Raw genomic sequence first — 14,227 nt, forward strand, 5'->3', positions numbered from 1 at the left:
AAACTCACTTGTTACTATGTAAGCATGCTTTAGTTACTGCCAAAATTAATGAATTAGAGTGCTTATTGATCCTTGTTGCTTCCGCTACTTGCTAATATACTCTAACACCAAGTTAGTGGAAAGATCGAACATTTGTGAGTGTCTTTATTTGAAGACACTTGTCCCACTAAATCCCACTTTGAGTTAGTAGATTTTTTAGTGTCAAATTCTTATTAAGTTCAAAGTTGCATGTTTTGCATGTTTTGCATGTAATGACTTTTAAAAGGGAGATTTTCTTGTTTTTTAGAATTCTTGGCCAAAGTGGAAATTTATGAGAATTATGTGATAATCTCATAAGTATTTTCTCTCAAATACTTAGCTTTTTCCTCTCCAAATTAGTCACTCGCTGGATCCCACCATTCCGTTATAAGGCCGGAGAATAGTCGAGAAGACTCTTGTGGTGGTCTACGAACTGATCGTGAGGAGATTGGAGCTAATTTGGAGAAGATTCAAAGTCTTCAAAGGTTGTATTTCTACTTCCCCTTTTACTTTATTTAATTACATGCTTATCCTTTGCAATTAACCTAATTAGAGTACTTTAGATCCATTTTTTCTTCAACTGTGCATGTGTTCGTTCCATCATTGGATATCTTCAACAATTCAACTAAGAAGTTCTTCGTTTATCTTCATATTTCTTCCTCTAGTCTTCTTCTTCTTCTCTAATCAATATGAGTCACTTTTTTATTGTATTTTATTGCTATTTTACTTCAACATCTTAGATGTTGCCTTTTTTTTTTTATTGTATTAAAGTGTTTGTACTGTATTTGTACTATTGTCATTAACTTGTATGCTAAGTTAATCTATATCTTAGATGTTTGAAAATGTATCTTCAATGTATCAGTATCTTAATTTTTTAGAAATTAACGTTTCGCCGTATCCTATCGTATCCGTATCTCATATTTGGATCCGTGTTCGTGCTTCACAGTTTATGATCATGCAAAATTAGGATTTGTGCGAAGGAGAGAATCGCTTTCGCCATTAGAATCAACAAAGAAACGACTGAACCAAACAATGAATTGAACTGAACTTGGTTTGACTGAACCACCAAAGACCGAACCGAGTTTGACAAGTCAAACCAAAGAAGCGAACCAGATTGAGTGACCCAAACCGGGTTGACCGAACCAGACCGGATGATTCAATTTAATCGAAAATCGAAATACACAATTTAGGGCTGTTCGGAATAAGGGGCTGCGGTGAAGTAGTATTCGATTTGGGGTTCTGAAACCTTGAACCCGTGCCAATCTTGAGGGGATCTGGAGTGTTTGGAACAAGAAGCGGCGGCTGGTTTGGCGTCGGTCGACGGTGTCTGCAGCGGAGCTAGGATTGGGCGGCGACTGCAGCGGCGGGGTGCGCACGAGTCTGGGAGTGCTGCGTGAATGATTGACTGGTAGTTCTTCGTGAAGACGGCGACGAACTGCAGCGGACGGAAGGTAAAAAACTGATCTGAGTTGTATGCGTGAATGATTGACTGGGCTGGGTTGTACGCAGAGGAGAGAACTGAAAAGCTTGCGGGTGCAAAAGGGCTGAGAATTTCTTTTCTTTTCTTTTAGGTCACTGATACCATGCGAATGTGATCATTTTCTATTGAATAATTTGTATATCGACATAGGTGAATGAATAGGAGACTAGACTGCTAATTAGGAGAATTCACAGCTCGTACACATTTTTGTTAACAATAACATTAGCAGGAAATTGATAGTGTACACTGAATAAGAGCCACACCGTATCTCTCTCTCTAAGGCGCTCTCTATTTGTTTCTCTCTCTAGCTTCTTCTATGGTGGGAAAAAACCCTAATTCAGTTCTCTTCCCTCCTTGGCGGGATAAAATTCTGAACTCAATCGATACACTTTGCATTTCATGACCCCTTTCATGGAATCGGAAAAGCTCTTAATTTCACGAGGAAACCCTAGAAATTCAGCATATCCATCCGACCGCCAACTTCCCACTACCAGCGGCAGGACTATGCCCAATGAGTTGCCACAAAAGCCTCCCCCTTCTATAGCTCACCGGTTTAGAGCTCAGCTAAAGCAGCGGGATGACGAATTCAGGGTTTCTGGCCATGATGTTGTGCCCCCTCCTACCGCTGAGGATATCGTGCAGTTGTATGACCTCATGTTGTCGGAGCTCACCTTTAATTCGAAGCCCATCATTACGGATCTCACGGTTCTTGCTGACGAGCAGAGAGAACACGGGAAGGGCATTGCTGACTTAATTTGTGCGCGTATTCTCGAGGTTTGTTTCCGTAATTATGTTTTCCTCTATTTTGAGTTGAGAATACCCTTTTGAACGTTTCAGTTTCTGGTAGTATATGAAGGAAGTATATTCTGATGTTTTCCAATGGACTGTTTTTCTCTCTTTTTTGGGGTTATCCGTCTATCATGTATTCATTATTTTAGATTTGATGGGGATTGGGCTATAAAAATTAGGCTTTTGTCTGCTTAGACGATTATATTTTCTGAGACCTTGCGTATTTTCCAGTTCATCGTTTCAAATTTTTGTGCAGGTTCCGGTTGAGCAAAAACTTCCTTCATTATATTTATTGGATAGCATTGTTAAGAATGTTGGGCAAGAATATATCAGTTATTTTTCGTCTCGTTTACCTGAGGTATGTAAATTTTGGTTTCTGGTGCACACTTTTGTTTCTTATATTTTCAATAATCAAACCGATGTTAGTTTGAATTTGATGAGGTTTTCCTCAATTCTTTGTTCTATCTTTTGGTGCTAAGGTGTTTTGCGAGGCTTATAGGCAAGTTCATCCTAATTTGCATAATGCAATGCGCCACCTCTTTGGGACATGGGCAACTGTGTTTCCACCATCCATCATTCGGAAGATTGAAGCTCAACTTTCTCAGCTAACAGCACAAGAGTCGTCAAGTTTGACATCCTCAAGGGCTTCTGAATCTCCTCGGCCAACTCATGGCATTCATGTCAATCCAAAATACTTGCGTCAACTGGAACACTCTGTGGTGGATAAAGTGAGCATCTATCTCTTTTTCTACTTGGAATACAATATTTGGTTTGCTTCTGTCAATTTGAATGTTTACCATGCAGCATCCCTTCTTGTCCAAAAAAATTCATCTTGCATCCTTTTGTTGGCTGTTTGTCATTCCCCCCACCCTCTCATTTTGTGAATGCAACCAACCCAAGTGAACAAATGCTTTTTTCTTCTTCTTTTTTAATGTACTAATTGGATTAGTCCATCCCAGCCATCTTTTACTTATGTTGGGGCCTGGATTGTGTTTGGTTTAGATGTGTACAGAAGGTGAAAAAGCTGATACTATGAGGATTTTTATCTGTACATTTGTTTTTCTTTTTCGGACAGAGATCGAATATCTTGCTAGCCTTTGCTAAAAAAATGAGGTCCTTGATGACATATTACTTGTAAACTATGACTATGGAGGCGAACATTCAAATTAAGTGCCTAGCACAAAGGGATGAAAATTTGAGTCTTTTCTATATGAATATTTGATGTTGAGATAACAGAGAAAAAAAGTTCTTTTATAGAGAACAATGTTAGCCTAGTCAAATTTAGCAAAATCATTGTTGGTGGGTATTAAAACCTCTACTGTTGAAGATATAGCTACAGCCCGAATTGACATTCAAGGTTTGGTTCTTAGTCTCTTTCTTATGTGAGTTTATCCCTTGGATAGATCCCTACTAGATCTTCTAGCTTTGGGATGAAGCTGATGAAAGTGAAGCTCTGACTCCTAGTTCCGTAATTATAGGTCACCATTTGCGTAATTTGTACTTCAAATTAGTCTATCTATGCTATAAGTTTTTAGGATTCTTGCAAAAGTGACTCCAAAGATGGAATAAGTCATTAAGATTTAAGATTTCTTTTGAGAAGACTTGATGGACGATGCTTATGTTTCTATTTGGGGTGAGGAAGCCCTATATGGAATTTATTGTATTAGGTCTTTATTTAAAAATATTCGAGTGTCCAAGCTAGCTTGTGCACATCTCAATTAATATCATAGTACAGTTGTTTGAATCCATCATATTTGGTTGTCAAAGAAACTCGTAGGCTTTCTATGCCAACAAATAGGGGGTTGCTAAGCATTTGTTTTGTAAATAGAGTAAAAACGATAGTATATAAATAAGACATCCAAATTGTTCTCTTAGGCTTGGTTCAACAAATATATGAATTGCTGAGAATTGTGTTTTCTCTTGGTCTCCTACTCTCCTTGGGATATTCTATCCAATCCTTGTGTTGCTGAATAACACCTAGGAGTTTATTTGTAAGATGGTGTGCAACTTTTCAAATGTTGTAAGGCTAGGTGGGTTGTCTTTTGAGATTAGTTGAGGTGTGCGCAAGCTAGCATAAACACGCAGATATAAAAAAGAAAGAAATAAATAGACGATGGTGTGCAACTTTCTCTTTAAAAAAGAAAGGGAAGGTTTCATGGCCTTGCAGTACTATTGTTTCTTCTTTTTTTGAAGATTTGGCTGAAGATGAACCTTAGAATTCCAACAAGAAAAATTTCTAACCCTCCATTTGGAACCAAGAAACATCAAGAAATGATTTTAAATTCTATAATGAGTTTTTTAAAAAGCCCTCCTAGGTGCGTTCCCAGGCATTGGGCACAAGTTTGGCGTCACCTTGCTTGCACAAAAGAAGGTAAGGATTAGGCACGCGCCTTTTGTGAAGCCTTGGACCTTGGGGCTGTTTCATTATTTTAAAAAATAATAGTTATTAGGGTTTCTCCATCATTAATTTTAAAAAATAATATTTACTAAGCTTAAATACATAATTCTATGTTTAGGGTTTAATTTTTTGTCATATTCTCACTTCAACTATGCTTTTTCTTCTTTATGTTGTATTATGTATAGTGCCCCTCGAAAATAAAAAGTTCGTTGTTTTTTTTTTTTTTGGCTTCCTGCTTTAGAAAATCTTGCTTGTGATTTGAAATTTGGGAAATGATTTGAAATTGTCTATTTTGTTTGGAACGATAAATATTTGAAATGAATGTGTTTAAAATTGTGTTTGGATGGTCACCAAAAAAGAAATGAAAGTTAAAATTTTAATAAGGACGTTTTGAGCAAGAGAATCTTGATATTATGGTGAAGACTAAATGGAGTGATTTTGACCTTCTTCTCGTTGGCTGTTTGTGGAAATTTAGAATAGTGGAGTGGAAGAGTATGGATGCGGTGGGGAAGTCAAGAGTTTTTTTTATGACGTGGAATAGCCGTACGCTTGATGCTTTGGAGGTGACTACGAGTGTCTTCTCGTTGTCAGTGTATTTTAGAATGAGAGATGGAGAGAGTTTTTGGTTAACTGGGGTGCATGGTTCTCCTAGAGTTAGAGGAAGAGATCAATTTTTGAATGAGTTGGGGGATCTTTTTAGTCTTTGTGGGTCAACTTGTGGGAGATTTTAGTATGACAAGGTCTCAAGTTGAGAGAGCTCCTTTGGGAAGAGGTAATAGATCGACGAGGATGTTTAATGATTTTATATCGAAGGCGGGTGGGTTGATACTCCTCTTTTGAATGGGTCGTTCACTTGGGCTAATAGGAGAGCCTGAAGTAGGATTGATAGAGTCTTGCTTTCTTTGGATTGGATCCGTCTGTTTGGGGAGTATAGGCAGGTGGTGGGGCCTAAAGTCACTTTGAATCACTGGCCTATTATCCTGACGTCAGATTGTCAGAATTGGGGGTCGTGTCCTTTTAGGTTTGAGAACATATGACTGCAACGCCCTTTTTTTAAGTCCTAAGTTCCTAGTTGGTGGCGAGAGTTGGTTGTAGGGGGTTGGGAGGGATACAAATTTATGGGTAAGTTGAGGGCGATACAAGGGATGCTAAGAAAGTGGAAAAGAGAAGTTTTTGGTGACATTAGAGTTCAGAAACAGGAGCTTTTGGCTAAGATTAAGGGGTTTGATGACTTGGAGTTGGAGGGCCTCTTGGATGAGTACATGAAAACACAAAAAGACTCCTTAGAGGTCCTTTTTGGGGAGTTGATTCGAAAGGAGACTTGTAGCTGGAGGCAAAAAGTGAAGTCGGCGTGGGCTAAGGATGGGGATTGCAACTTCGTGCTTTTCCATTGGGTTGGTGAGTGGCCGAAAGAGTAGGAATAGAATTGGCCCTTTGGTCTCTGATTTAGGGGAGGTCATTATGGAGGATAAGAAGATCAAGGAGGAAGTTATTAGCTTCTTCTCTAGGATATATGGTCCGGAGGTTTCAGCCAAACCCTTTGTTCAAGGGATTGAGTGGAACCCTATTTTTTAGGAGGATAAGGACAAGTTTTTCCGAGCCTTTCACTGTTGAGGAGATCAAAAGAGTAGTTAGAAGTGATAGTTCGAAAGCCCTGGGGTCGGATGGGTTTATAATGGCTTTTTATCAAGAGAATTGGTCCCTTGTGAGGACATGGTCAAAGTTTTCCAAGAGTTTTACGGAAGGGAGATTTTAAATAGATCTGTCAAAAACTTATGTCTACATTGATCCCGAAGAAGGAGAATGTGACAAAAGTTAAGGACTTTCGTCCAATTAGTCTCATCACAAGTGTATACAAAATTTTGGTGAAAGTTTTGGCGAATCGTCTTAAAAGGGTGCTCCATCGACCATTTCTGACGAGCAAGAGGCCTTTGCGGCGGGAGGCAAATTCTGGATCAAGCCCTTGTTGCCAATGAGGCGATTAAGGACTATAGAGCGGGAAAGAAGGAAGGGATGTTGTTTAAGATCGATTTTGGAAAAGCTTATGACCACATGGATTGGAAGTTTCTGGATAGGTTTTACATAGAAAAGGCTTTGGTTATAAGTGGCGTGTGTGGATGTGGGGTTGCTTGAGGAATGTGAGCTACTCGTTTCTTATCAATGGGAGCCCTAAAGCTAATGTGATGGCGTTGAGAGATCCGAGGCAGGGAGACCCTCTCTCCCCTTTTCTTTTCCTCGTGGATGTGCTTAGTAGATTGGTGACTAAGTGTGTCGAAGGTAACCTAATTGAGCCCTTTGAGGTGGGTAAGGATAGGGTTCCCTTCTCCCATCTTCAATTTGCGGATAACACCCTTTTCTTCTGCTCGGGAAGTGTTAATTCCTTTTCAATGTTGAATCACGTTCTTGCTTTCTTTGAGGAGATGTCAGGCCTGAAGATAAACAAGTGTTGTGTCATGGGTATCAATAGTGAGGAAGATAAGATTAAAAGGTGGGCAGAGTGGACTGGATGTGAGGTGGGAAGCCTACCCTCTTTTTATCTTGGTCTCCCTCTTGGGAATAGTCCGAAGTGTGTTTCTTTATGGGAACTTGTGATCAACAAAGTTCGAAGTAGGTTGGCTTCTTGGAAAAGAAAAGTTTCTTTTCTAAAGCGGGTTGTCTTACTCATTAAGTCCGTCTTGAGTGACATTTCGATTTATTTCTTCTCTCTGTTTAGAGCTCCAAGGGAGGTGTGTAAGTGTTTGGAGAGGTTGATGTGTGACTTCCTTTTGGAAGGGGCTGATGAAGGGAAAGGAATCAGCTTGCATCTTATTAGATGGGAGATTATCGAGAAATCGGTGTCTTTGGGGGGTCTTGAAATTGGGAACCTTAGGACTCGAAACAAAGCCCTTTTAGCCAAATGGCTTTGGTGCCTTTCTTCTTGAGTCCAATTCTCTATGGTATTGGGTTATTGCTAGTAAACATGGCCCTCATCCTTTTGAGTGATTGGCTAAAGGGATTAATGGCACTTACTGGAATCTTTGTATTGTAAAGATATTTCAAAAGAGCTCCCTGCTTTTGTTCCTTAGGTCCATTGTGTGGTGGGGGAGACCTCTTTTTGGTTCTTTCTCGTGGCTGTATCATTTGTCTTCTCTTAAAAATCATTTTTTGACAGATTTTCTCGTTTGGACAGGGAGCTCTTGCTCTTTCTCCTTCGGGTTCTGTTGTGCCCACTCTGATAAGGAAACGATGGATGTGGTTGCCCTCCTTTCTCTTCTTGAGAGTCACCCCTTTCGTCTTGGGAGGAGAGAAGTGAGAGTCTGGAGTCCTAATCCTTTGAAAGAGATCTCGTGTAAATCCTTTTTTCAGTGTTTGGTTAACCCTTCTCCTGTGGGTGAGTTTGTTTTCTCGTTGCTGTGGAGGATTAAGATTCCTAGAAAGGTGAGATTGTTTACCTGGTAGGTTCTCCTTGGCCATATTAGTATGCTGGATAGGCTTGTTAGGAAGATGCCGTCGTTGGTTGGTCCTTTTTGTTGCATTCTTTGGAAGGCAGAGGAAGACTTGGACCATATGTTTTGACACTATGATTTTGCGTGCTTTGTTTGGGATTATTTTTTCTAGACGTTCGATTTGATGTGTGCTCATCAAAGAGACGTTAGACATATGATTGAGGAGTCCATCCTCAATCTGCTATTTGGGAAGACAGGCCGTTTTCTCTGTTTGGCCAGTGTTTGTGCTATTATTTGGGTGTTGTGGGTTGAGAGGAATACAAAGGTGTTTTGGGGGAGTTGAGAGGGATGCTAGAGATATGTAGTCTCTTATTCGTTTTCACGTCTCTTATTGGGCTTTGATTTCAAAGATTTTTTGAAATTATGCTATAAATATGATTTTGTATAGTTGGAATCCCTTCTTGTAGAGGGATTCTCCTTTTTTGTGGCTTTGGTTTTTGTATGCCCATGTATTCTTTCATTTTTTCTCAATGAAAGTTGTTCTTATCCCAAAAAAAGAAAAATAATAAATTTAATAACGTTGGATGTATTATGATTTTTTAATTGAAATTTAAACTATGACAAGGTTAAATAGTAGGTAATTACCTCCAAATCCTATAAAATCTTGCAAAATCCATCCTCATTTTAGTTGGGATTATAATCTCTATCACGCTCTATGTATATGTATGTGTGTGTGCATATATATGTATATTGTTAATGAAAAAATAGATTTCAAGTCATTCTCTTTCTTGCGGGTTCCGCAGTCATTTGAAATCCCTTAAAATCATGAGGTTCCTAACTGGGCATAGAGACAAATTATGAGATTCTATTTTCTTTGTTTACTTCGTTAGTTTCGTATTTAAGTGATCCTAGTTAATAGGAGAACCCTTTTATAATTCGTCTGCTTGTTTTGGTTGTTTGCCACTTTTTGCATATTTATATATTTTATATACAATTTAACTTTGTTTTATGACAGATAATAGGGGGAAGATAAAACCACGTTCCTCAGATTTTTGGTGACTTTTTGCAGCTGAATATGTTCAAATATGAAATTGTTCTATGTCGTGTACCATCTATATATCTTTAAATGTGCACGTTGAAAGGCATACGCAACACACACACCTTCCAACATGATTCCCTGACATTAATTTAATGCAATTAGGACTGTTAATTTTCTGTTTTCTTTTGAATATCTTGCATATATGGTAAAGAAATAACATACAAATATGTAACTAGCTTTTAGCTTTGCAGCAGATCCATGATGCAAGAGGGGTCTCAGCTCTAAAAGTTCATGATAAAAAGCTTGCTTCCGGATACGAAGAGTATGATTACGATCATGCAGAGGTTCTTGAACATGGTGGAGCTCAAGCATTTCATTTGCGGAGCATGGCCCATGATTCTTTTGCTCTTGGAACAAATAAAGCAAATATAAAGCTAGCGAAATCGTCCCCGTCTTCAAGAATTGGACACAATAGACCTCTACAATCAGCTGGTGATGAACTTGAAGCAGTTAGAGCCTCACCCTCGCAGAATGTATATGATTATGAAGGTTCTAGAATGATTGATAGAATTGAGGATACTAATAAATGGAGAAGAAAACAATATCCTGACGATAATCTGAATGGACTTGAAAGTACATCATATAATATTAGAAATGGACATGCACTTGAGGGGCCAAGAGCTTTAATTGAAGCATATGGAAGTGATAAAGGAAAGGGTTATTTAAATGACAATCCACCTCAGGCTGAACATTTTTCTATCAATGGTATAGACAACAAGGTGACTCCAGTAACATGGCAGAACACTGAAGAAGAAGAGTTTGATTGGGAAGATATGAGCCCCACATTAGCTGATAGAGGCAGAAACAATGATATGTTGAAGCCATCTGTCCCACCTTCAAGATTTGTGACAAGAACAGGATTTGAAAGATCAAATGCTATGTCTATAGAGCCTGGAATGAGAAGCAATTGGTCAAGTCAGGTTCAGCTACCTACTATTGACTCCTCCATGGTTATTGAAGATGTGGTCCAATCAACACCTGTATGTTTCCTGAACTTGTTTATTATCATTTGCTTCTGGCATTCTATTCTTGGTGTAATGTTTGTAAAGCATCTTTGTTCATGTTATGTTTTTTAAGTTTGTGACCAAGCGTTACTCTACAGTTTGATTTTTTTTTTTTGGGGATTCCTATCATACACTAGTAGAATAAACCTGTTAGATTCCCACAGCGTGTAAAAGCTTTCTAATTGGTAATATACATCCTTTTCTTCCACTGTCCTTTCCTTTTTGCTTATTGGCATCACTTATTGAGAGACGTGTAAGACCCATATCTGTGTTCAGATTTGATAGCATGCATTGGGTTATTATTCTGTTTCTGTTGAGGAGTATGTAGTAGGATCTCTGCATTCCACTAGGTAATTATAGTATGGGTTTTCATTTTCCTATTTTCAGGATATTTGGAATATGCACAATCACATTTCTCAGACATCCCAGAACCTCATGAACAATAAAGGAGCAGGAAGAAATTTCCAGACGCCTTTGTTGGGGAGAGGCATAGCTTTGTCTGGTGGGGAGAAGATGTCTCCTTTTGCTGACAAGCTTTTGACCAATGATGCTTTACATAGGCCCACTACCATTGCTTCGAGATTGGGTTCTTCTGGTCTTGACTCTAGCATGGAGTTGCAATCAATTGTACAATCTATGGGCCCAAGGCATCCTCTGAATCTTCCTAACTCTTGCCCACCCTCTAGACCTCCAATTTTTCCTGTACCAAGACACAATAAGAGTCCATTTGAGTCTTTAAATGGTGGTAATTCTTTCATCAATCGTGCAAATAGGTCTTTTTTGCCTGAGCAGCAGATGAATAACATGAGAAATAAGGAGCTAAGTCTTACAACTAAGTTGCCACAAGTTGGCAATCAACATACTGGGCATATTCCTTTAACTCGGGGAAACCAATTGCAGGCCATCCCTTTAAAACCGCAATTTCTACCATCTCAGGACATGCAGGATAATTTGAGTGCATCAGTTGTACCTCCAGCATTACCACATTTAATGGCACCATCCTTGAGTCAAGGATACATTTCACAAGGACATCGCCCTGCTATTAGCGAGTGTTTGTCAAGTTCTGCACCTATTGGGCAATGGAATTTGCCTGTTCATAATAGCCCCAGTAACCCTTTGCATTTACAAGGGGGGCCACTGCCACCTCTTCCACCTGGGCCTCATCCTACTTCCATTCCGACGATACCTATACCTCAGAAGGCAGGATCCCTTGTTCCTGGTCAGCGACCAGGAACTGAATTTTCTGGCCTGATAAGTTCTCTCATGGCCCAGGGTTTAATCTCATTGAACAATCAACCTTCTGTACAGGTATATATCCGAGTACTGGGTAGTATCCTTCTTAATAGCTTTAGTATGGGCATTTAATTTTTTATACTGTTATTTCTTATCCACTAAGAGAGTTAAATGTTTAGGATTCTGTTGGGTTAGAATTCAATCCAGATGTACTCAAGGTGCGACATGAATCTGCAATAACTGCTCTATATGCTGATCTTCCTAGACAATGCATGACCTGTGGTCTTCGGTTCAAGACCCAGGAAGAGCATAGTAATCATATGGATTGGCATGTCACTAAAAATCGAATGTCAAAAAGTAGGAAGCAAAAGCCTTCTCGCAAATGGTTTGTAAGTATTAGCATGTGGCTTAGCGGTGCAGAGGCTCTGGGAACAGAGGCGGTTCCAGGATTTTTGCCTCCTGAGGTCATTGTAGAGAAAAAAGATGATGAAGAACTGGCCGTTCCTGCTGATGATGATCAAAAAACGTGTGCATTATGTGGGGAACCTTTTGAGGATTTTTACAGTGATGAAACAGAGGAGTGGATGTATCGGGGTGCTGTCTACATGAATGCACCTGATGGACAAACAGCCGGCATGGATAGATCTCAGTTAGGGCCCATAGTGCATGCTAAATGCAGGACAGAAACTAATGTGGTAACCTCCGAAAGTTTTGAACAAGAAGAACAAGGGGTATGCTTATATCTTTTTTGTTTTTTTCCCTTAGCCCCATGTTACCTGCGCGTTCCTTTTGCCCTCTCATGTGGTTGCTTGTTAATGTATACCAGGTGCTTTCTTATCTGCAAGATCTTGTGTTCTTCGAAACTCACGTTGTTAATTTTTTGCTGCAGGGAGTTAGTGAAGAGGGTAATCGAAGAAAACGATTGCGGAGCTAGCCTAAATGGATTTCTATACTCTCGCTGTAGCTTATACAAGTTTTTTCCACATGATCGCTTGTTCTCACAGTAGTGTTAACTAGAATTTACTTGGATTATGGTTGAATTATTGTATATTTAAAAATGGAAATTTTCATGCGCAATATAAATATTGCAATCTAAAAGAGTCCCACCCTCAATCTCATCGTCTTTGTTGTGAAATTTCAGTTTTGGATCTAAATCCTTTAGCTTTCAAGGGTTAGTATCTACGTTCGAATGAAATGGTTTAGCATGGAAATACGTTGTAGGTTTTGATATAGATCAATAATTTGAGTGGGAGTCATAGCTGTAGCTGCTTGTTACATCTATCCTGTGTTTGACTTAACATCTGCAGGGCATTGAATGTGGCGCTTGTAGTTGCGGCTCTCGGATATTGCTCGATGTCTATCCCATTCAAATTGAAGCCAAGATATACACAGGATGGACCACACACACTGCTCCCTTTTTGCTTTTGATTAATTTTTGTTTTCTTTAGTTTTTTTCATTGTTTTTCTGGGTTCAAATTGTTATGATGATCAAGTTTGTAATGTGACAATTCATGAACAATACAGTTTGTTAAAATCGCAAATAGAGCGAGGACTTTGTTTTGTTTAATGATCGTGTGGATACATTTTTTCTTTAATATGCTGAAGTACACAATTTTGGTTTGGGGTAGGAAGATTTCATTTCAACTCTAAAAAATGATGGAAATTTTATTATAAGACATCAATGACATTTGCAAGAATGGGCAAAAAGCAACTTTTTAATTAAATAAAAAAATTGATTTTCTTTTTTATTATTTGAATCTTATTGTCATTGGTGACGAGTTAGTGTATCAGAATGTAAGTCAGTTAATCAATATACTTCATTATCTCAATGGATGGAAAATATGTTTGTCTGAGCCCAAAATAGATATCGACCGATGAACATCTCTAGTGGTGTGGTTTCATTCTTGCATTATAACAAACACCGTATTTCCCCTATTCATCTAAAGGATCTTTATTGTCAATCTTTATTACTATATTGGTTTGTAAAATGAAATTATCTTAATATTCTATCGTTCGCGTGAGTTTAGTCTGGAGAGAAATTTTGTTTTTCTAAATCTATCTCTATTATATGTCTATACAAAGCATATCTTAACTCACATAAGGTATTTATTATTAAAAAAAAAAAAAGATATTAGACAAAATGTTCTCTATTATATGTCAACATAAGCATATCATAAAGTATGTACTTTCGAAAAGAAAGACATTAGACCGAATGTTTTCCATTATATGTCAACATGCACATATCTCAACTGATATAAGGTATATACTCTTGAAAAAAAAGACATTAGATAACATGATCAAATATCATTTTAGTCTCTGTAGAGAAAAAGGAAATGAAGAAGAGAAAATATCATAAACTTTATAGAGAAAGGAAGGGAAATGGTTAGATACAACTTCCAAAGTTTTCATCTTTCACAATTATTATCTTTTTCTAGTGTTATTATAGTTTTTCTTGATCCTTCCTAGCCAAGACGAACCTCGAGATTCTAATAAAAATTTGACTTCTTTTCATACACATTTGAACTACTAATTTTTTTGGGCTTTCTTGGTGTAATTTAAGCCATGACGAGGACTAGGATTGTCTGCAATCTTTCCCAAAATTTACATAATGTCTAATTTTCTTTAAATTTACAGGAATTTTAGGGTATTTAACAATTGATTTTAATATTATAATGAATCAAATCTTCATCAGTTTGGTGAATCATTTTGAACGAAAGATTTTCAAAAGATTACATGGTTCAAGAAAGATAGATGAATCAAATAGTTATGAGAATCAAATTC

At 38.2% G+C, this 14,227-nt stretch overlaps 1 protein-coding gene across 3 annotated transcripts; it reads left to right on the forward strand.

The window, feature by feature from the left end:
- The first annotated feature begins 1,212 nt into the window (after positions 1-1,212).
- On the forward strand, positions 1,213-13,013 carry LOC120082807 (polyadenylation and cleavage factor homolog 4). 3 transcript variants are annotated; one of them, XM_039038132.1, is made up of 8 exons: positions 1,213-1,469; positions 1,807-2,272; positions 2,544-2,645; positions 2,767-3,015; positions 9,401-10,189; positions 10,601-11,521; positions 11,626-12,177; positions 12,336-13,013. In XM_039038132.1, the coding sequence occupies exons 2-8, from the start codon at positions 1,898-1,900 to the stop codon at positions 12,378-12,380; spliced, it is 3,033 nt and encodes a 1,010-aa protein (XP_038894060.1). In that variant the 5' UTR covers positions 1,213-1,469; positions 1,807-1,897; the 3' UTR covers positions 12,381-13,013. The 3 variants fall into 3 exon arrangements, with proteins under 3 accessions (XP_038894060.1, XP_038894058.1, XP_038894059.1); XM_039038130.1 differs by having other exon boundaries at positions 11,626-13,013; XM_039038131.1 differs by having other exon boundaries at positions 9,404-10,189; positions 11,626-13,013.
- Positions 13,014-14,227: the final 1,214 nt, after the last annotated feature.

This window comes from Benincasa hispida, chromosome 8 (genome assembly GCF_009727055.1).
Source record: "Benincasa hispida cultivar B227 chromosome 8, ASM972705v1, whole genome shotgun sequence".
Lineage (NCBI taxonomy): Eukaryota > Viridiplantae > Streptophyta > Magnoliopsida > Cucurbitales > Cucurbitaceae > Benincasa > Benincasa hispida.

Coding starts and splice junctions, on each gene's coding strand:
- LOC120082807 (XM_039038130.1), top strand. CDS start 1,898: ATGACCCCTTTCATGGAATCGGAAAAGCTCTTAATTTCACGAGGAAAC. Junction 10,190..10,600: donor ATGTGGTCCAATCAACACCT/GTATGTTTCCTG, acceptor TCCTATTTTCAG/GATATTTGGAATATGCACAA. Junction 11,522..11,625: donor ACAATCAACCTTCTGTACAG/GTATATATCCGA, acceptor TTAAATGTTTAG/GATTCTGTTGGGTTAGAATT.